The sequence below is a fragment of the Cyclopterus lumpus genome, chromosome 23 (genome assembly GCF_009769545.1).
Source record: "Cyclopterus lumpus isolate fCycLum1 chromosome 23, fCycLum1.pri, whole genome shotgun sequence".
NCBI lineage: Eukaryota > Metazoa > Chordata > Actinopteri > Perciformes > Cyclopteridae > Cyclopterus > Cyclopterus lumpus.
In genome coordinates, this window is record NC_046988.1 from 8139505 (window position 1) to 8161821 (window position 22317).

The following is a 22317-nucleotide window of genomic DNA, read 5'->3' on the forward strand; positions in this document are numbered from 1 at the left end:
CAATATGCGGCTTTACTTACATTTTCCGTCCAGTGATCAGTATTAGAGTTCATATTTGGGGTTTCCCACCTCTCTTAGCAGGATTATTGCCCTTTGTCAACTCTCAAACACTACATAGTATTTATAGCTCCTAGTTGAAACCTTGCTGAGCTCAGTAAGAGCTTAACAGGCTTCAGACTGCTCTCACGCAGCAACAGTAACACCAATTAACCCCTTAATTGCATCATTTTTCACCCTGTGACGGTGTACAAATCAACAACCATAGGTCAAATGTTTAATGATGGAAAGTAAGCTTGCAACATTTTGTAATACTATTGTGTGTTAGGATGTTGCCTTTTAAAGTGCATAAATACGTAACAGAGATTAAACTTCAAGGTTCACAAAATGAAGTTGACCAGAGCTATTTAAAAAAAAACAATCTTGCAAGCAGCAACAAAAGCGTGTTATTTCCTGTGTTTAGAGAGGAGCAAATGTTTGCATAGAATAGATCAGTGAATTTTTTTTAAAGTATGATCAGATGAAGTCGTAAGACTGAAACATTGTATTCCTCATAATCAATATGTGATTGTTTTTCTTTATCCCTGTTCTTCTTTTCTACTTCTTTACCCTACTGTATCCTTCCTCCATCCTCCCACCTCTTTGTCCTGTGGAGGCTCTGGACATTGAGCTCCCAGTGATGGAACCCTACTTCGTCCAGAGCCCAGACCTCTCTGACTCTGGTCCAGGTCTGAGAGTCACCTGGCTGGGTCACGCCACAGTTCTGGTTGAAATGGACGGGCTGAATATTCTGACAGACCCAATATTCAGTCAGAGGGCCTCACCGTTCCAGTTCATGGGGCCCAAAAGGTACAGAGGACCCCCCTGCACTGTGGAACAGGTATAGTACTTTTTTCTTATTTTTTTCTTTCATATTATGATAATTAATCCCCAAAAAACAATCTGTCCTCTGATGGTATTTAATAATATTTCTCTTCGGCCTTGTTTCTTTGGCTGCTGCCATCATTACCATGGTTTCATTGTGTATCCTCTTGCCAACAGCTGCCCAGGATCGATGCTGTTGTCATCAGTCATTCTCATTATGACCATCTGGATGCCGGCTCCGTGGCCAGCCTTAACGCACGCTTTGGAGGGGAGCTACGCTGGTAAGTGTGGTGGAACTATTGTCAACGATAATGTTCTGAGATCCAGTCTTAATTATATTCATCATTTATTGTTCATTTATGAAGCTTAGGACTCTTAACCTAATTAAAAGTGTTGTTATAGTAGGCCAGAAAGATATATGAAAGTCAGAGTAGTATGTCATTAATAACCTAAAAGTCATGGTATAGTAAATATGAAAAAAGAAAAGTAAATGGTAAATTGACCTGTACTTGTAAAGCGTTTTTTTTCTTTTCACTCAAAGCGCTTTAACACTACATCGTTCACGCATTCATACACTGATGGGAGGAGCTAAGGTTCCACCTGCACATCAGCAGTAACCAACATTCACACACCGGCACAATTTTGAGGTCAAGTGTCTTGCCCAAGGACAAATCGACCGCCAATCCTCTGATTGAAGGACGACCCTGCTTACCACTGAGCCACAGTCACCCCGAGAAAAGTGATATTTTACATTCATTAAAATGTGCATGTTCCACAGGTTCGTGCCCCTGGGTTTGATGGACTGGCTGGTAAAGATGGGCTGTGAGAATGTGATGGAGCTGGATTGGTGGGAGGAGAACTGTGTCCCGGGTCATGATGATGTTACCTTCGTCTGCACACCCTCCCAACACTGGAGCAAACGCACAGCACTGGACGATAACAAGGTAGTAATTCATTACATCAATCCCTATGATTGATATAGGTACAGGCGAATGAGACATAGCCAGACACATGTTTCAGTACTAAAGTACATAAATGTAACTCTTTATATTGTATGCTCTTTCTCTCAGTCTTTATGGGGCAGCTGGTCTATTTTGGGTCCGGATCATAGATTTTTCTTTGCTGGTGATACCGGCTACTGCACTTCCTTCCAGGAGATTGGACGGCGCTTCGGACCATTCGACCTCGCAGCAATCCCCATTGGCGCTTACCTTCCCAGGTTTTGCACATAATATCTACATGCTGTACTGGCTTCCATTAAATTGACTTTAACCATCTAAATATGACCTCAGTATTATTTAAGTTACATATCTGTGACAATGTAAACAAATCTAAGCCCTACACCCATTTGTAAAGGTAGAATATGGCAAAGATTAAAATAGATCAGTACATTTAAAAACAGACAAATGTAAAGAAATATCTAATTTGTTTCAGGGATATGATGCAGGGGCAGCATGTAGATCCAGAAGAGGCCGTTCGGATTCACCAAGACCTTCAGGCCAAACAGTCTGTGGCCATTCACTGGGGAACCTTTGCTCTTGCCTATGAGGTACGTTTGACACCACTCTTATCTGTGCAATGAAGACATCAAAAATGTATCACGCGTTGGGTCAGGATTTTCTAAGGAAGCCCAGTGTGAACAGATGCTTAGCACAGGACACAGCTAGCCTGATATTCACAACATCTGCCTACCAACACAAACCGTTTTATTAAACAAATTAGAGGTGATGATGGAATCTGTTACCTTGGGACGAAGCCATGTCCAGTTTAAGCTAAAGTCATCGGCTCTTAATGTTAATTCTTCCCACGGCAGTTTAAAACCAGTATACTTCTTTTTTTCCGAGAACGTGGGGATTTTTAAAAGCGGCAAGGTGAAGCGCCTCTGAGCCAAAGCACACCTCTTTTGAGCAAACGTACCCACTCATAACTAATAAAAAATGTCTCACTCTCTTCTGAAATGAAGGCACAGAAAAATCAACCCCAGAATACCAATACATTAAATCACGTCCAACAATGTTAACAGAGGAGAATAGCGCTGTAACAAGTGGTTTTAATAACCACATATTTATATTCTTATTATAAATTGCAGCTCTGACACTATATTCTGGGAACACAACAAGGTGTCGTTGTTTTCTGCCAGTTTAAAAGCTAGAGATGACAAGGCAGTCCAAAGCACTCACCTTTTCTCTCTTCCCGTCCAGTTCTACCTGGAGCCCCCGGTTCGCCTCAGAGAGGCCGTGGAACAGAAAGGACTGAAGCCAGAATCCTTTTTCACTTTGCACCACGGGGAGTCTCGCCTTCTCTCTTCACAGGAAGGAGACGTCTTTGACTGATCCGCTCTGCAGCGTTTCATGGGCCGTGTCTGTAAGAAAGTGCAGAAATGTTGTTTATCATATTTGATGGTCTTCAGAAGCAATTTATTTCAACTGACAATGGAAAATTCAAATGTTCTGCAATGCTGTATTTCAATCATAACAAATATGGTGTAATTCTTTCCTCGTGAGAAACGCTTTAATATGAAGTCACAAATACGATTTGTATCTGTAACAGAAAGAGCACAACATTATTTTACTACCAATATCACATAACTCTTATTTAGACTGTTGTGCAGCTAAATATTGTTTCCATGGAGTGAACTTGAATTTTGGTGTGCTTAAAATGTCAAAAGAGATTTGTGTGATCTGCACACTGACTGCTTCAGGAAGCTTTCAGACCAGAGCAGTGACGTATGTTCAACCACCGAAGAAACGATTCTGCATCCTAATGTTATCGGCCATCTGGTCAAGAATAAATTAAACTCGCATGGAGTAACTGGTGCAGGGAACAATGTGGAATTGAACCACAAACCTTCAGTATGAAACTGGACTGGAGAAAGATGCCGCTTCATGTTCACACATACAGCTGGACTCTGAGCTGAAATATAACCAACAATCACAAGGTTATTTAGAACGGTGCTAGCTGATGCCACAATACAAAGGGTATTGTTTTTCTGAATGTACACGGGCCAACCCAAAACTACATGAGATGCAGAAGTGTCAGAAGGAATTCCCAACCACTGTATTTTAATAAAAAAGTGCTGCTGAAGAGCTGTAAGATGCAGACTGAAGTTGAGCTGGGTTCACCTTCATGTCTTGGAAATATTGTGCTTTTTTTTTTCCCTCTTTGCTTTTTAGCGTGATCATCTTAGAATGTAAGACAGCGGATGTATTTGCTCCACAGAGCAACATTAGAATACTTTCTAGTACTCACTGTACAACAACAATTATAATATAATTATATAAATAAATAAAATGAATTGCTTTGTTGTATCCTTGACGCTGAATAAATGAACATTTGGCAGCACAATGTTATGTTAACTTTGTGGCCACTGTGGCTTGGACTTGATCCATGTCACTGATTCTGCCATTAAATATAACTTGCATTTAAAATTGTTTCTTTTTTATCAACAGTAATAAGCATGTCATAAAAAAACAAAAACTAATATAGCGGCGTTTTGTGGGCTGTGTCTGTAACAAACAGAACATTTTGTTTATCATTGTAGCGCCCCACCACTGTAGTAGGTCTAATGATGGGGGGGTTGGGTTCTTTTCTTTAAGGTAGCTTTGGCCAGATTTCTGGGTTCTCCGCTCTAACTTCATCTGGGACTCGACCTTGTGGTCTCACAAGAGACTCTGGCTGTGACAAAATATCTCCCCACTCCACTGAGAGTGGTCTTGGTGGGTCCACATCCTTGTAATCAGACTCTGAGGAGCATGGAGTATCTTCCACAACAATCTGTGTTGCGCTTTGATCCCGTCTGCTGTATCCTTGTCACCGGCCTCCGTGGCCGTTCTGGCTCATCATTCTGCTTATGGCAATCTCACTAAATAGCCAATAGGTAACATGATTTCGGTGCCAGGTGTTTACTACTCCTGTTCCACTTTCTGGCTTTACTTGATAGGACAGTAATTACATGACTGGGTAGATGAGATCATTTATTCAGGTGGGTCAGTCATGTCATTACTTTCTTATCACTTAAAAGCCAACTCGTTGTAATGGGTTTACTTTGTCCAACCGGCTACATCATATTTAGATGGACTTCAATGATTACAGTTTGAAATACAATATAATAATGCCAGGACAAGGATAAGCGGTATTGAAAATGGATGGATGGATGGATGGATGGAATGCCAGTACATAACTACTCTTTTAAACTGAATGTTTGTGTCATGGTATTTGCTTTAACAGCAGTTTTAGGAAGGGGACATTTTTCTCCTCCAAAGTTAACAAGGTGGAGTTTCTTAAAGATTTGACTGCATAAAAAGGCATAACATGATATATTATTACTAATCATCAGTAATACTATGTAAACACCTTTTATTCAAATGGTAATATTCTGAGAATTATTCCATATTTGGTAGTTCTGCTCAGGGCAGAAGTTGGTTAAAGGGGAAAATGTAAATTCATATTTGATGGCAGTTTATGACGGACATTTTTGTCTTCTAAGATTAGAGCAACTTTTTTAAACGGACACAAAATAATATTAATATACTATACAGTATACAAACACTGCAGGGTATTTTCATTATTGATGCATTTACTGTCTTTTTGCCCTTTAAAAAAACTCCTCATTACGACTGTGGTGAACATTAAACTCAAAAGCAATGATATTGAAGACATCACTTCCAACGTTGGCGCCCCCAAGCGGTAGATTAAGAAAGGACACTGGTAAACAACATATTTACCAGTTAAGTGGGCTTTACATGAAATCATTATTCCGGTGTTTAGATTCTGCTTTGTATTGGCCCGAGTGATGAACTAGTATTGCGTGATGAGCATAATGCAATATAATGTATCAACAGTCTACGAAGTGGTTAGCTAGGTCCATACCTGCTCAGGTGATCGCCGTTCACCTGGTAACACGTGGTCCAGGGAGTCCAGGAGATCCCACCCAAACCTTTTACTGAACTACAGTCCGGTTCTTGTAGCGGACCGTTAGAAACTGGTTCAGGTGTTTAGAATACAGATTTTCCTTAACACGCTCACTCATTTACGTCCCCCACGTACAGAGGGAGCCTACCAAGGTTGTAAAGGGCTATTCTATTTGTCTACTTATTTTGCTATACTGTATCTCTGGTATCTATTTTTTTTTTTTAGATGCAAGGTCAAACATAACATACATACATACATAACACACTTGGCCCTGTGAAAGAGAAGGACAAAAGATGGCAGTGTCTACTGAGTTTTCTTCAACCAAACTATTGCTTGGTTGAAATCCATATTTTGTTTTCAAACAATGTTCTTATGCTGAGCAACACCAGTTATTAGGGTGTTCTTCTAAGGGTGTTATTGTGGTTCTTCGATAATGTTGTATTAGATGTGGAATGTTCCTGGTCTTCTGTAGACCATTTGGGATACAGTGGAACCATTTCTATAGTGCCTTCTTCTCTTGAATGCTTGAATGTAAATCTCTCTCAATATACCAGAGATTCAGGTTTAGGTGTGAATATAGTGCGAGACAGAGTTAAAATTCAAATTCATATTTTTTTATCATCCATTAATAAAATAAGTTGAGTTTCAACCAACAGAGTTGGATAGTTTTCTTTTACATTCAAAGTATTAAAAAGTTTACATTTGACAGTCAAAGTTATTCAAAAGCCCTCCTCTTGCAGAGATATTTGACAAAAGATAAAGCATTTCTTCAGCATGTGCACCCGCCCCTGGAATGTGATGTCATCGCTATCATTTAAAAGAAAAAACTGGGCAAAGATCTTTCATCTTAAAGAAGCCAGTGTACATGTTTCCAGCTGGGAGCACACACACACACACACACATACATTCATATTGTCACCAGTCATCATGAGGTTGGACTTGTTTCTAGCGATGGGTGACCACATCTTCTAAAAAAATAATTTAGGTTAGATCCCTAATGAGTCTCCATAAAACAGCACCAAGTGTCACTGGGTGTCAGGAATGTTTGCACACGTCTCTTCATCAGTGTGTATCTGCTGTGCGTTCGACCCTCCAGAGCAACAGCGCGAGAAGTCCAGAAAGATGCCGTCGTGCTCCGTCTCCGAGTCCAAAGACTCCGGGACGTGGTCCATCATGATCTCCAGACTGGACGAAGGACTGGGACCGGAGCTCGTGTCTTGAGCCAGCGCTCTGGAGGATGAGGAGGAGTCTGACACCAGCGAGCCGGTGCAGTGTGTGTCCTCGCCTGGGGAGGGCTCCTGTGGCTGGAGAGGGTGGGGACCTGCAGGACTGTCAGCGTCTCTGGGGAGGGGGTCCTGGCTGGACGTCACAGTGTCTGTACAGAGACCATGAGGGGTTAGAGTTGAGCAAAGTAAGGATCAGTGGGTTAAATGGGATCAAACTCTCTGGGTCTGTTATTGATCAGCTGCCTGCTGTTAGTCTGTACTGAGGCGAGTGGAGTAAGTTTAGTCAGATATTTTTGATGTAAAAAACTAAACAAAAACAAGAAATGTGACTGCTTTCACACAAGACTTCCAAATATCTTTGGGATTTTCTAAAGATTTTTGCCTCAACTCATAGTCAGTTCACTCTATTTAAATGATTTCAAGGCATTTTAGGACAAAAAAATATGGCTTTGTGCAAAGTTCGACAGTTTAATTTAAAGGTCTGAGATTCAGCACCAACTGTTTAAAAAGTAATCTAAAACATTGATCCCTCCAGCAATAATATCGTCTTGTCATCTTGAAATGTGCTGATGCCAATGATTTGTGAGGTGGTTTATAACCGGGGTAGCCGTACCTGAAAGTGCAGCGGAGAGCGTGGAAGCTGGAGAGTGGTTGGCGAGGCTGGTGTTGCTGGTGTTGCTGGTGTGGTTTGTGGCAGTTACTATGGATTCAGCTAAAGAGCTGCTCTCCTCCAAGCAGGAAGTCATCTCCGAGACGGAGTGCCGCCTGATACCTGCTCCACCTCCCGAGGACGAGTCGGTGTCATACTCCACCACAGGGGTCAGCATGGGAACGTTGTAGCTCTTAGAGCGGACCACCGGGTTCTTGGCGATGGGGGAGTTTCCTGGTTTGGAGGGCCAGGAGCGCTGCAAACGCTTTTCTGGAGAGAGAGAAAAAAGAAAGATTATTTAATACATTTGATTACTTTATCATTGAAAACACTTAACAACACCACAGAGCGCAAGGGCATGAGAACACATGAACACACAGGTGATCGTGGATTCGTCGTCTGTAAACACATTGACACTCACATGTACGTACCTAAAAGGCAGGAGGAGCAGTGCAAATGGGAAGATCCATCTCTGGAATATAACCCATGAGTGCCGAGGTAGGGAGAGACCACCTTCTGGATGAGAGACTCCAAACGAAGGTAGACGTCTGTTACACCTTTAGATTCATGGACTCCCTGCACCAGAGAGACACACACACACACACACACGCACACACACACACGCACACGCACACACACACACACACACACACACACACACACACACACACACACACACACACACCAGTTTGCGTTAGCCAGTAATTGCTGCTTGTTGGCAGGTGGTAACGGAATTTTTAAAAGCAATGAAAAGGATCTCAGGGTAAAAGAATGAAAGAATGTTCAATTTGACCTTTCTGTGATTTCATCAAACACTCAGTTACTGCGAGAAGAATCAAAAGTCTCTGTGACGTTAGCTGAGTAACAAAACATAATGGAGTGACACTAAAACATGAACAGAAGAGTTTCTGGTCCCAATCTTATCGGAGTATAACCATGTGTAAACATACTCGGATAAGAAAATAATAAACAGCATTGCTCATTTAGACAGATAAAATAAACTCATGTATCTGGTTTAATATAGACAGACATGTCACTGCATAGATCATTGCTCTCTACGAGGGACTTCTTTCACATCACATTGCCATCTAATTAGTTGTTGTTAGAAAAATATTGATTCGAACAGCATAAACGGTCTTCACTGTCGACAGGGAAAAAAACGGCATTACAGCTTTGCTGCAAGGCTCAACCCGTGTGCATGTGACGTCAGCTTGCTTCTAACAAGGTCAGTGGCAAATAAATTACCCTCATAATCAATGGAAATCCATATGGGGCTGTTGAAGAGCCATGAAGAAAAATAAATGACAAAGTTTCTGCTTGAAAGTTCCAGGCACTTTGTTTGCATAATAGTTGGAGTCGCCTCCCACAATTTTGATAAACTTGGGACCAAATCGTCCCGCTGAGGAGTTTGATATGTGTGGGCCTCACTCAGTCTTCACAATAGAGAGATCAGTCCTGTTTCAGTCCTCTGAAGCATTGAGCACATGCATCTCAACCACAGCACAGAGACAAACCACATCAACAGACCAGACTTCGGCGAATTGGCGTCACAGAACGAAAAGGAAATTACTAACAGATGAAACAAGAAGTTCCAAAACAGCAAACCTCTTGTCTTAGTTAGCTACTCTGCTCTTGTGTCCTCAACTCTACCTGTAGATATTGATATTATTCATTGTGGGCGCTACACAAATAGACCATTTAAAAATTTTGTGCACATAAAACAGGAAATGTGTGGTCTAGATTCACAGAATTCGAATGTCCCCAAGGTGGTTTTACTCAAACTAAATCTGCATAACTGTGAATAATATTGTGAATATCATACAATAGAAACATTTAAAGAAATCAAAGCGAAAAAACAAATACAGAATTTAGTTTTCCGTTCCTTTCTACCCCTGTAAATCATGTTGCAACCCCGGGTGCAGGCTTTGACCTCTGGGATGGAAAACATTGCCTTGATGAGGAGAAAAGGCAAAATGTTGAACGCACACCCTACAATGACAAAATATGGATGTGACCGACAATGACTGAAGACCCACGCAGCAGATGAAGAAAACTGGTGCGGATCATGTGAAACAAGCAGCGTGAAACTTGAAAATGCATTACGAGTTGTCTGCATGAAGAGTACAGGGACATCACAGTTAAATAACAAGATAAATAAGACAACAACAACTCTCTTCCTGTTCCCACGGGAAGCGAAGGTAATGGATTATTAGCTGTAAGCAGCTCAATCGATGAACACTAAATCATAATCACTTTTTTTTGTTTTAATTTAAACTCTAAAAGTCAGTCTTACTTTGGGGTGATATCAGTCAGCCTTCTGTTCCACACTATAGTTTATCTTTAAGTGTTTCTAATCACTTAATTACAGGGGACACATGAATGGCTGCCCCCTCATCAACACAATGCATACTCATTTGACCCTTTGCTTCAATAAAGTTTTCAAAAAATTAGGTCAGTAATCCTAATTGATTCTTTTGACGATTGAGTTGCAGATTTTCCTGTTTTTGTGAGAACACGCGGGTCTTAAAGGACAGTGTAAACATGGTGAATTCACACAGGAAAACCGTGACACAAACAGACACAGGCAGGGTGCAGAGGGGACGGAGTGGTCATGGGAAGATGACTGTGCTCTGTGTCTCCTGTGAGATGACTTCCTGTGAGATCCCTTTACACGAAAAAAAAAAGTCAGCCACTCTCTGTACCCTCTGATCCTCCATCTGTTGTCACTTACCCTCTTCCCTCAGCCTACAGCAGCCATGGATGTGTGTCTGTGCATGCCGTGTGTGTGTGTGTGTGTGTGTGTGTGTGTGTGTGTGTGTGTGTGTACCTGTAGTATTAGCAGCATCTGTATGATAGAAGGGGGAACTCTGGCTCGGGGTCGACACAGAGCCTCGTCCAGTTTCAGGTTGAGGGTGATGATGTTCCTGAAGTGGAGGAGAGCCAACTGACGCACTGATGGCTCCTTTCCCTGAGGACACACATGTCAACACACAATTTTGGAATGGAGAGATAAGCCTGTGTGTGTGTGTGTGTGTGTGTGTGTGTGTGTGTGCGTGTGTATATGTGTGTATGTGTATGTGTGTGCGTGCGTGTGTGTCTGTGCACCTGTACAGGATAGAAGATGGCCTGCAGCATGGACAGAACATCACAGAAAAAGAAGTCCCATGTGTCGGCCAGAGTGTCGAGCAACTTCTGACCTATAACACAACGAACAACCAATCACCACAAAGTCAAAGAGATTACAGTCTGACTGGCCCATGCAGTCAACAAGAGACAATGTCCTGGGATGTTTTGGAAAAGTCTCTGCATCATGTTATCTGAGAACGTCACGTGTCTTGTTCTCATTGCGGTGGATGTACTCGTTCCTAGTTCCATGACAGTGGGTCATGTCTGTAGTGATGGACACAACAGAGCGTGTGCTTTGCAAAGGAAACATGATGATGCTTCTCGCCCTGAGAATGACCAAATATTCTTGAGGCTTCATATTTTACAGCATAGGTCTGTGCATGCATGTGCAGGCATGCGGGCACATGCACACACACACACACACACACACACACTGCTATTGAGTGAACCAGAACAATGGGTCTGTGAGTCACTCAATGCACCGCAGTGTTTTATCTCTCACTAACTGGATGTTATGTGTTATGTGACGTATTGGATCACTTCCTATTTGGTTGCTGTGACGACAGCACTGAAAATCTAGTCAGTGTGTGTGTGTGTGTGTCCTTCAAAGGTACTTCAAATAAAGGTCACACATCTGCCACAACAGAGAGAACAAATGTATTTCAGTGTCTTGTTCTCACCTCCTCAATGGCTTGTTCTCACTCTGACTCTTTTTGTGTGTGTGTGTGTGTGAGAGAGAGAGAGAGAGAGAGAGAGAGTGTGTGTGTGTACGTGGGTGTGTGCGCGTGTGCGTGCATGTGTGTGTGCGTGTGTGTGTGTCTGTGCAAATGGGTCCTGCAGAAAAAGGTCCATCACACAGAGTGATGGTGTAGAGATAAAGCCATGCTCTAACAGTTCAAACAAATAGTTCAAGGGTTAACCGGCGTCTCACATTTCAGTCAATCATTAAATTCCTCTGGTAGACTTGTGATGTTTTCACATTGAGATAAAAACTCTCTGCAGTGACTCGCTGGCTCACCTTCATAGAAGTGGATCTTGTCTCTCAGGATCACCATGCCTTTAGTGAGCAGCTGGTTCTGAAGGTACTCAGTGAAGAAGGAGCCCAGCTCCGTCTTCAGCAGCTGCCTGTATACAAATGTAGTGCACATGAGAGCCTATGTATACTATATACACATTACATCAGCAATACTTCATCAACATGAACCATACATAATTAGTTCTAGTGAACTGGAAAGCTAGTGTTTAAACAGCAGCATGCTCAGGAAATGAGAAAAGATGTTGTTCCCACTGAACACAAAGAACATTTCAACAACAGGATTTTCCACTGATACACTGGAGAGAACAACAGGTAGAGATTAGTCCGACAGCTCACATGCTGTTATTACAGGAAGGGAACATGTGATCTTTGATCTTTGTCTAATCTTCGTCATGACTACTGCCGTTTCTGGTTAAGTGGACAGCCGAGAACAGCAGGAGACAGAAGGAGTAGCAGAGAGAGATGCAACAACAAAAACAGTCATGAGTTAATGTGTCAGTAGAGACTAAATGTAGCCATTGTGTGTATATGGGAGAAAGGGAAGGTGGGAAATTACAGAGTATAACACTATAATTTAGTCAAATGTCTTCCTGAAATTCAAACCAGCTCAAACTCAACTTTCGCCTGTGTTTTTGTGAAAGTCAGCAAGCGAGTCAAAAATAAACAGGCAAATAAGAGCTCACCTGACACTTTCATTCAGAGTGTAGAGTTCATTTTCCCCCAGATCCTTCCTCTGGAAAACCGATATCACTGCGTTGTGGATGCTAAGAAGAAGCACACAGAAGCCTTTACTGGACAAATGTTCAACGACTAATGTGTAGAATGATAGAATACAATTACAGGAATCAACCATATGCATGATCACTACCTGACCAGCTGCTGAGCGGTAGCATTTCACACACACAAAAAGATTTCCATTGCTTTAAACTGAGATACATTAAAGATTTGCCTCACATAAATAATAAAAACAATAAATAAATAGAAGACAGCAGAAAACCAGAAAAAGGTGAGGAGGGTTCATGAACTTCTTTTCTTTTTTCACTCTAGGCTCCGGTCCAGCTCATGTTGTTCACCCCCCCCTCCTCCCCCCCCTCCTCCCCCATCAAACCAAGCGCTCCTGCTTTCACCCTGCACTGTCTAGTGTCAATTAAAGCTGAAACACCATTAAAATAACAAGAGAAAAGAGAGAGAGAGAGAAGAAAAGGCTCAAGAGGCAGAATGAGATGAAAAGAAGAGTGAGCGATGGATGCAGATAAAAAGAGATAGATGATGGACCCTCAGGGAAGAGAGACAGAAAGAGTTGCTGCTTATGTGTGTTTGTATTCACAGCATGAATTATGGCACTAACAGAGCTTTCCGCCAGCGATGTTTATTCTGGGGGGAAAAGGCACACAAGCACACAGATGTCTATCTGTGTGTAAACATACAGGCGCGACAGCTTAACTAGGCGTGTATGCAAGACCAAAAAATACATATTTTCCCATTCAGTCAAATATGTCAAGTGAACCAACATGACTCATGCTTCAGACCACGGCTCACACACTAACCTGTTCCAAGTGGCGTTGGTCCCGGCCCTTCTCTGCTGGGTCCCCCTGTCCCTGCTGCACTCCTCAGCCAGTCCTCCAGTTGTCCCTCCTCTATCCCCCCCTGCTCCTGCTCCTGCTCCTCCTCCTCCTCCTCCTCCTCCTCCTCCTGCTCCTCCTGCTCCTCCTGCTCCTGCTCCTCCTCCTCCTGGGGTTTTCGCCTGCGAGAGGTCGGTCAGACTGGAGGACGAGTTGCTACCCAACCTCAGCTTGCTGTGGAGAGTCCTCGAAATGCAGAAGACCGAAATAAATAGTTATCAGAGGAAACTGCAGTACTTTGTGCTACTGGATGACACTGGCGGAGCCACGCCCACTTTCCACTCCATAATGTGTAAAAGTCATCCAGAGACAATAATAGGAGTTTTTAGTTTTTCAGAAACTTCCAAAATCTTCAAAAGTGTTCTCTTGCAGGATGCATTTGTTGTTTATGTGTTAACAACCAAGGCACCGTACTGAAAATTTAAAAAACACTTATAGAAACTCAAAATCAGCAGAAAGTCTGCAGAGAAAAGGCATTACTGCTGCCCACAAAAACACTGTAATCCTTCCTGACTTTAAAGGCTGACATTACCTTTCGTTGATGGGTAATTACTTTGCCATCTGTTGATGTTTATGCGATGGCATCACACTTTGAACAGATACAATACAGTAGAGAGACAAGTGTGTACAGGGAGCCAGTCAGGAGGAGAGTACATAGAAACTGAAGGAAAAACATTCAAACAGAGAAATGGAGAGAGGGGGGGACCGTAAGAAAGATGAGCAGATAGAGGGCAAGAAAGAGGAAGAATGAGGAGGAGGGCAGGAATGAAGCTTATGAAGGTATAAAAGTGAACTGAGGAATGGAGACACGAGGAAGAGGAACAAAGAGGAGGGAGAAGGAGTGTGTAGGGAGGCACAGGCAGAGGAGAAGACTAAATATTCAGAGGTTGGTAGGAGAAACAAACATTAACAGTGAGTTCACTTTCAGCCGTAAAAGGTGCAGGTGGAAATTAAACTATACAGATTATATTGAATCCCTAGATTTAAACATGTGCAAGTAATAATTGTTAGTTTTCAGGTTTAGTTTTTGTCCAGGATATCTGTTGGGGTTGAGAATGTACTTATGATGGTTAGGATTCACAGTGAAAGAATGCATTGTGTCAGTGAGAGCCCTTAAAGGTACAGAAGAAGAGGAGCAAAGTAACAACGTGGTGAAAGCTGAAACTCAAAGGACAGAAACTAAAATAAAGCTGCTTAATATGTCAGGAACAGGTGTTGAAACTATATATTTTTTCCCACAGGCACGTACAGCATGTGTGTTTGTAAATGTGTAATCTGCGTTTACTATATATGATGTACTTACTCCAGTAACTGAAAGGGTACCACACATCCCCACCCCATGAGTGTGTGGGTCACACTGAACAGAGCGATGAAAGAAAGGATGAAGATGTGGAAGAGAAAAGGTGTCTCTGTCCTCATGGGTCTCTGTCTCACTCTTTCACATGACCTTTTTGACATTTTTCTCCCTCCTACTTCTTTTACTTCAACCTTTTTTTTCTTCTCTACCCTCTTCTCTCTCTCTCCCTTTGCCAGTCTGTGCCAGTCGGTGACCATGGGAAGTGAACTTTTGTGCCAGGCGGACAAAGGAACCCTTTGAGATTCAAGAGCTGCCAAGAGGGAGGGGAAGGATTTAAAGGTGACACACTTTTCACTTCCCCCTCCTCCTGTGTGAGACAGATAGAAGTTGTATTCAAGCTGTAATCGGGTTTGTCTGCTTTTTACTGTCATCTGCTGTGGAACCGTTGTAATGATCCAATACCCAATTGAATGTCACAACAGGAAGAAGAAAGAGAAAAAGAAGGGTCTGAAAATAGATGAAAAGTATGGAACATCAGAAGCATGTAAAAGAATATGGCGGGAAGAGGGGAGAAGGTGTGTGTGTGTGTGTGTGTGTGTGTGTGTGTGTGTGTGTGTGTGTGTGTGTGTGTGTGTGTGTGTGTGTGTGTGTGCGTATGTGTGATTTTGGTCCGTCTGTCAACCTGGATCTTAGTTCAACTCCACATAAATAGGTCAGTGTGAGAAACAGGAGCCTGGGGCTCAGATACACACACACACACACACACACACACAAGTGCATAAACACACACACACACTCACACACACAACTTTCGTTGTGAGGATGAATTTCCAAATTTTCTCAGTAAAGGTGCAGTTTTCTGAGAAAATGTCTGTGCACATGAAGAGTGGAGGATACCAAGACTGAGTTGTCAGCATGGTGGAAAAAGGGTTCTACATTTAATAAATTAAAGATTAGGAGTACAACCCGGAAGTTTGTGGCGCAGATACAACCGAAAGAGTTGTATGAGAGAAAATACTGCAGTCTAATTACTAAACAAAGGAGGATAAGGGGGATGTTTGCATGACTGAAAGAATGAATGAGGTCATTCAGGAATGTGTGTGAGTCACTTTCATCTACCTTTTTGTGTTCCAGAGAATGGGGACAAAGAGAGAAAAAGAAACAGAATATATTGGAGATGCAGTGAAACTCTGAATAAGACACGCTGGCATTTGTGAAAGTGTGTGTGTGTGTGTGTGTGTGTGTGTGTGTGTTCTTACCTCCTAAATGAGCCCTCTCGTTCCATGTTAGCCTTGACAGACTGCTGCGACCTACCGACCGCCCAGCAACCACCACTGATGAATCAGCATCTGAAACAGGTAGAATTAGTGGGATTCATTTCAAACAAAACCACGTGAAGTAACAAACTTAACAGGCTTTTTGTGGAGACGATTTTCGAGTTTGAACCCCAAGTGAATCGACCTCCTTCCTGTGAGATGTTTTACATGCCACAGTGGGAAAAGCACAGGTGTAAGCAATACAAATTATAATGGCGGAATGTAATTTAGCTGCTTTCAGGCTCAGTGTCACGGCTCACTGGGACACTTGAATTGTTATCAGTAACACCCGTTCTTACTACTACTTCAAGTCAATGTGCAAAATGACTATGACCAGCGCAATGCATATTTTAAGTAAACAACCCTCATGAGAAACCCGAAAAAAAAGCAGAGCTGCGTGGCTTTATAAAGCAGCTCTTGAGACACTGTGACAGAGAAAAAATTAACCCAAGTACCTCCACAGATCTAACCTTCGGACAATGGAGGGAATAGGCTGAACGCAACACATAAAGACCTCAACAGTTTTGGAAGATTTTGCAATCAACAGCACCTTTATGCCTTCACTCTGGTGGGAAAATGCTTCAATTGTAGAAAGGTCAGATGTAAAGAAATCAGTCAGTTTAAAGCACTGTTGTTAAAATATGAGATGCTTGTACTTCTTAGAGGTTTAGCAACGTGTCGTATGTAAACCAGGCCGTTGTTGCATGTCACACCCTGTATATACACTCTTTATAGCCACTGTCACTATCAAATAAAGGCACAATGCTCCTACATATAAAACAAATATGACAAGCTCATTAAAGTAAAGTGCTAAGTCAGACAGATGACAGATATTCACAGACAGACAGGTGTCTCCACTCTCTGTCAAGCTAACAAGACACCGTAAACTAATCAAATTACACTAAAGTGGGTGAGACAAACATTTGATCCTACCATGCCCCTATACACACACACACACACACACACACATATAGAATGACAAACAGCAGGCATGTTTGTAGTACAGGGCCAACTATAGTGTAAATCCGAGGCTTCCTCCTGACCTGTGTCACTGTCATAGTCTCCACAGACTTATGACGACATAAAAAAAGAAAATATGCAAGAAATTATTTAACAGTTTGCAAGCAAAGTGACATCACTTAACGCTTAACTTTGATCAAGCAGGGTTATTTTCAAATGCACAGTGCATGTGGTTTAGACACCAGATGAGAGCGCTGGTGAAGTTGAGGTCTTGGTGGATAATCAAAGTCAAGTTTACATGAAAGCTGTAAAGTGTTTGTCTGCTGGTGAAGAGTCTCCAGTGGTTCAGGCTTCACTTCCTGGAAGTTTTATTTGTCGCAATATACACTTTGACCTGCTGTTGCCTGGCGGCTACAGTTACACATGTTACCTAGATATATCTATTTCATGTTTCTGATCTAGATTTCCTTGTCATTTCTCTGTGAAGCACATTTCTGTTGACCAACGTGGTCATTTTGTGTCGTGTTATGGTAAAAACAGTCAATGTTATTATATGCCTGGATAGATGTCCCCGTGGCTCTGGTCAATCACAAATGTCTTCAGATTGAATGACACACATGCACCGCGGCGTGGTTTAATGCCTTGCTTAAGGGCTCTTGTAATTTCATGGATTGGGCTTTTGGGAGCTAGAAATGGTTTCTCATCCAGAGTCTGGCCTGATGAAACCTGTAAACTCCCACTCATTTAGAATCCTGACTTCTGAGTGTGAAGCCTCCTCCTCTTCTTCCTCCTCTTCCTCAGCAATTTACATTGTAAGTAGATATCAGGGACTCCACTGCTGAAAATTAACATCCATAATCTGCTTCAACACACACGCACACACGCACGCACACACACGCACGCACACATACACCATTCTGCAGACTGGCAGCACAACAGGGAAATGACCACCCAGCAGAGTGCTCCAGTCCTGCAGCAGGTTTGTCTGCTCCTTCCTCTGGCAGAAACACAAACCACGGGTTGGAGTTGTGCCCGAGCCTACAAATCATCGGTGTCTGCTTTAAGAGCAATCCCACCCTGAGAACAGTCCTTAAGTCGGCTTCGTGTCTCAGTGTTTAAGAAAACACTTTCACACGATGTCCTGCACAGGAATCCTGGAGTATGGTGCATGAAGATTCCCATAAATAATACTTAGTGGGAGAGGAAACAAATCATAAAGCTATATGGAGTAGAAATGGAATTGTTTGATAGTAAAAAAGCTCAGTAAAAAAAAAAGAAGCAGAGTTCTTTCAAGTTTGGACTGAGTTGATCATTTCCATACAACATAGGATCCTACAGTACTCACTTTTGTAGAAGTCTTCCTCACAAGTGTTCTTTCTCTCTGTTTTAATCCTGCACCAACCACGAACGGAAAGAGCCACAAAGAGCTCCTTTCTGTGCGTGAAGGCTGGAGGTCCGCGCGCTGCGGAGAGTCCACCTTCACCGCTCTTTAGCGCAGGTAACAGTGCGCGAGGGCTGCGCACGTTTGCCCTGAAAACACCCGACGTTCAGGAGCCGTTCCAGAGCCGCGCGAGCTGTCAGCGCAGCTTTCAGGACAGTCCGCGAGCGTGAGAGAGAGAGAGAGAGAGAAATATAGAGAGAGAGAGAGAGAGAGAGAGAGAGAGAGAGAGAGAGAGAGAGAGAGAGAGAGAGAGAGAGAGAGAGAGAGAGAGAGAAAGAGAGAGAGGGGAAGTGAGGGACGTAAGGCCGAGAGAGAGAGAGAGAGAATGCTGGTGGCGGTGTGTGTGTGTGTGTGTGTGTGTGTGAGAGTGTGTGTGTGTGTGTGTGTGTGTGTGTGTGTGTTTATAAGACATACACGCATACATGAGGCTTTGTATGTGCATGGGTCGATGGGTGAGACATGTATCTGGCAGCCTATGGAAAGTTAGTGGTTTAGAGTGTGTGTGTGTGTGTGTGTGTCTGTGTGTCTGTGTGTGTGTGTGTGCGTGTGCGTGTGTGTGTGTGTGAGGAGGAGGAGGGGGGGGGGTCGTGTATATAACTGCATACATAACAGTTGAGAAGACTTTCTCTTTCCCTCTGCTGCTGTGTAGTTCTTAATAATTAATGTTTAGGGCGGTCACAATGTCACATTTTCACAACAGGGTTATTGTGACCAAAAGAGTTGACGATACCTTCTCAAGATATCTACTCGAGAAAATATGAAAATAATAATGATGCCATAAGTAAAAATCCTCTTTCATTTTGTTTAACGTGCATTTTGTTTCTTTTTTTAAATGATACACATATGATATGAATATTATTGTCAATACGGGTTACCACATTATACGTTGTAATACTGCTACAACCTTTGACTATGAACATATGGCTCATTGTGGAAATCAACTAAGCACATTTTACTACTGAAACACAATTTGTAGACAGTAATACCACTCAGAAGATCTATTTCACGGACTGTTATGGCACCGATATGAACAAAGAGAAAGCCCAGTGATGTCCAGCTGGATCTGACACGTATTGTTCCCCATAGCTGCATCATGGAGAAGAAGAAAGAAAGAGTCTCAATTCAAAGTGCAGCCACACATGTTGGTGCAGATTAACGCAGCTTTGTCAGCAGGTTTTAAAACAAAAGGAGTCTTAGTTGACAGCACAGTGGACTCCCGTCATGTTTAATTCATAATGAAATAATTCATAACCAACCCAATACAGCAGCAGCCCACTCAAAACACTGGACAATACACTGCGTGCTTTAACTGCCAGAGGAGAAGGCCACTCAGCAGCTACACAGCCTTCTGTGTGTGTGTTTATGGGTGTGTTTTCACTTCTGAGCCGACACTTGCATTTGATCAACTTTAGGCTGTACAGTATATCTAATGTATATGTAATACATATCTCTGTATTAACCACAGAGCTCTATGTGTCACATCAAATTGCACTGCGTATGATTACTGTGCAGAGCACACACACGCAACAGTGTCCGTAATAAGGAACAGGTTTGTAATAGCAAAGTCTACAGGCCAAGGCCAGATTGTATCCTAAAAGTTCTCAGGACCATAAAACCACCACATACACACACCCACACCCACACACACACACGCACACACAGGCACCTGGAAAGATACAGCTCGCCCAGAGTTTACTAATCACTGAACATTATATAAACAGAGTGTTACTAACGTCTCTGCATACACACACACACACACACACACACACACACGCGCGCGCATGCACACACACACACGCACACACACTATTTTGGCACATACAGATACTGTAGACATGCTCACAAAAACACAATTTACATGACGTCTTAAATAATGGCTGGCACACGACACACCACATATCAATCAGTTTCTGATGATATGTGGTGTGTGTGTGTGTGTGTGTGTGTGTGTGTGTGTGTGTGTGTGTGTGTGTGTGTGTGTGTGTGTGTGTGTGCATGTGGGTTTGATCATGTGACCATCAAAAACCTGCAGTAAATGAGTGCGTGAGTTTTTCTTGCAGTTAGTGAATGTTGCTTTCGGAACATTCTTTCACGCTTAAGACTTGAAGAGAAACTAGCTAACTGCTAGCGTGTGTGTGTGTGTGTGTGTGTTTGGATAATGTGTATGCAGGATCCCTCTATCACTGAACACAACATGATTTTGAACATCCATATTATTATCTAATCTATTTTATGATAGCTTAGTTGAGATAATTTCATATTATGCCTGTCATGTGCCTAATTGTTACACTTTAATGGCAACAACACAAGGTTTTACCCTGAAGGACACGCTAGGTTCAACAACCACAAAGCAGAAACATGATCATTTGAGAAGCGTGCAGTTTATTTCATTAAGACAACAGTTGTAATATCTTGATATAATAAAAATCATTATATATTAAAAATCACTGAAGAGTTGAAGAGTTGTAAAAACAGTTGTCTCCGTTAGATGTTTTGCAAGTGGAAGTCTTTGTCATATTTATGACATTACACGCTTATTGTTTTGGTTTTCTAGGAACAGTCGAGAAAGGCTCAAATGTCATAAACAGTGAAGAAATGGCCTTGATCTGCCCAATATGTTTAAACATGATCACATGTACACATGGACTCACTTCTCCTTATCATATCAACTTTATATTTTAGTAATGCGTATATAAGACAATAACGGAACTGAGACTCTGACTTGCATCTCTTTCCACAGGGCGAGCAGGTAGAGGTGACCTTTTGGGGCCGCAGGATGGAAGATCCGTGTCGAGATACACAGTGTTTGTTTATGTTGAGCTACGCTCCGTCTCCAGCGCTCTATTTAAAACACACACACACACACACACACACGGTCACATTAGGCCTACACAAACAAACACACACAGTCAAGAGACGACTCGTGGACAGGGAAAGCGCTCAAGTGGACACACGCTTCGACCAAAAATGTACTGCATTACACATGTACACAGACAAAGTGCACGCACGCTCGTCCGCAGGCAAACGGGCATCATTTAAACCGGGTGTCGCTTTGATCTGCTTCGTGAACAGACGAGGGGAGAAAAGCAGCTCTCAGGCCCAAGGAGACGGCAGCAGGGACCTGCGAGGACTCCGGAGCCCCATCGCAAAGCTGCAGCCTCGGCTCACACAGCTACATGGTTACACTCCACACGGCTTCCCTTTAAACTGCAAACATCCAGCTCACTGTGTCTCTGTCTGCGCTGAAACACAGGCAGGGATATGACAGTGATCTCCCACCTTTTAAACCAAATAATCAAACGACAAAATGCTCTTCAACAACATGCACAATCTCACATCATTCTTCTATCCATGGTCTCCCTTTGTGATCGTAGCAGAACAGCAGATGATGGCTTTTACCTCAATTCACCACCGCAGGGCAATTTAGAAAAGGGCCAAAATAACAAAGTCTTTCCTTGAAGCACCACCAGTGCAGCCGAGGAGCAAAAGCCAGTGCTAACCTGTAATTACCCAGGTCATAAGGGTTCCACTCCAGTAGCGCCCTGGTCCACAGCTGCAGTTAGAGGTCAAATGCTTCTTCAAGGGCAGCTGGAGTTAGTGGGAAAGCTAAAAATGGATTAATGAGTAAATAAATGAGTAAGTAGACAGAAAGAACGAGGAGGGGACACACAGGTTATTCTATTTCCTTGTTTTGTTGTTTATTAGTTCATTTCATCTTTTATGACTTTATAATTTTATGAAATGCAAAAACAGCAACTTGTGATTTGCCATCAGGTGATTTAAAGCTACAACTACACAAATTATCAGAGAAAGATACTTGTTTCCAAATCCGAATGGTGTGTTTGTAGGGACAACAAATACAAGGACCACTG

General features: G+C 42.5%; 2 protein-coding genes across 5 annotated transcripts in view; one reads left to right on the forward strand and one right to left on the reverse strand.

The window, feature by feature from the left end:
* The window catches only part of napepld (N-acyl phosphatidylethanolamine phospholipase D), a 7327-nt gene extending 4107 nt beyond the window's left edge, over positions 1-3220 (forward strand). For 2 of the 3 annotated variants that reach the window (XM_034526436.1, XM_034526438.1), the window contains exons 5-10: positions 653-877; positions 1039-1142; positions 1640-1805; positions 1932-2080; positions 2296-2410; positions 3063-3220. In XM_034526436.1, the coding sequence (XP_034382327.1) occupies positions 653-877; positions 1039-1142; positions 1640-1805; positions 1932-2080; positions 2296-2410; positions 3063-3194 (891 nt within the window). In that variant the 3' untranslated portion in view covers positions 3195-3220. The remainder of the gene's footprint in view (positions 1-652; positions 878-1038; positions 1143-1639; positions 1806-1931; positions 2081-2295; positions 2411-3062) is intronic. The other variant, XM_034526437.1, reaches the window with a different exon arrangement.
* Positions 3221-6279: 3059 nt separating this feature from the next.
* Positions 6280-18602, reverse strand: LOC117726505 (proline-rich protein 5-like). Of its 2 annotated transcripts, none has more exons than XM_034526822.1 (10): positions 18350-18602; positions 15988-16077; positions 13357-13605; positions 12493-12573; positions 11792-11898; positions 10753-10844; positions 10475-10615; positions 8079-8223; positions 7612-7917; positions 6280-7147 (listed from the first exon to the last, which is right to left on the reverse strand). In XM_034526822.1, exons 2-10 carry the CDS (start codon positions 16011-16013, stop codon positions 6798-6800), a joined length of 1497 nt encoding a protein of 498 aa, XP_034382713.1. In that variant the 5' UTR covers positions 16014-16077; positions 18350-18602; the 3' UTR covers positions 6280-6797. The 2 variants fall into 2 exon arrangements, with proteins under 2 accessions (XP_034382713.1, XP_034382712.1); XM_034526821.1 differs by having other exon boundaries at positions 13357-13617.
* Between the last annotated feature and the right edge of the window lie 3715 nt (positions 18603-22317).

Coding starts and splice junctions, on each gene's coding strand:
- LOC117726505 (XM_034526821.1), bottom strand. CDS start 16,013: ATGGAACGAGAGGGCTCATTTAGGAG. Junction 13,618..15,987: donor CGAGAGGGCTCATTTAGGAG/GTAAGAACACAC, acceptor CTGCATTTCGAG/GACTCTCCACAGCAAGCTGA. Junction 7,918..8,078: donor CTGCTCCTCCTGCCTTTTAG/GTACGTACATGT, acceptor CTCTCTCTCCAG/AAAAGCGTTTGCAGCGCTCC.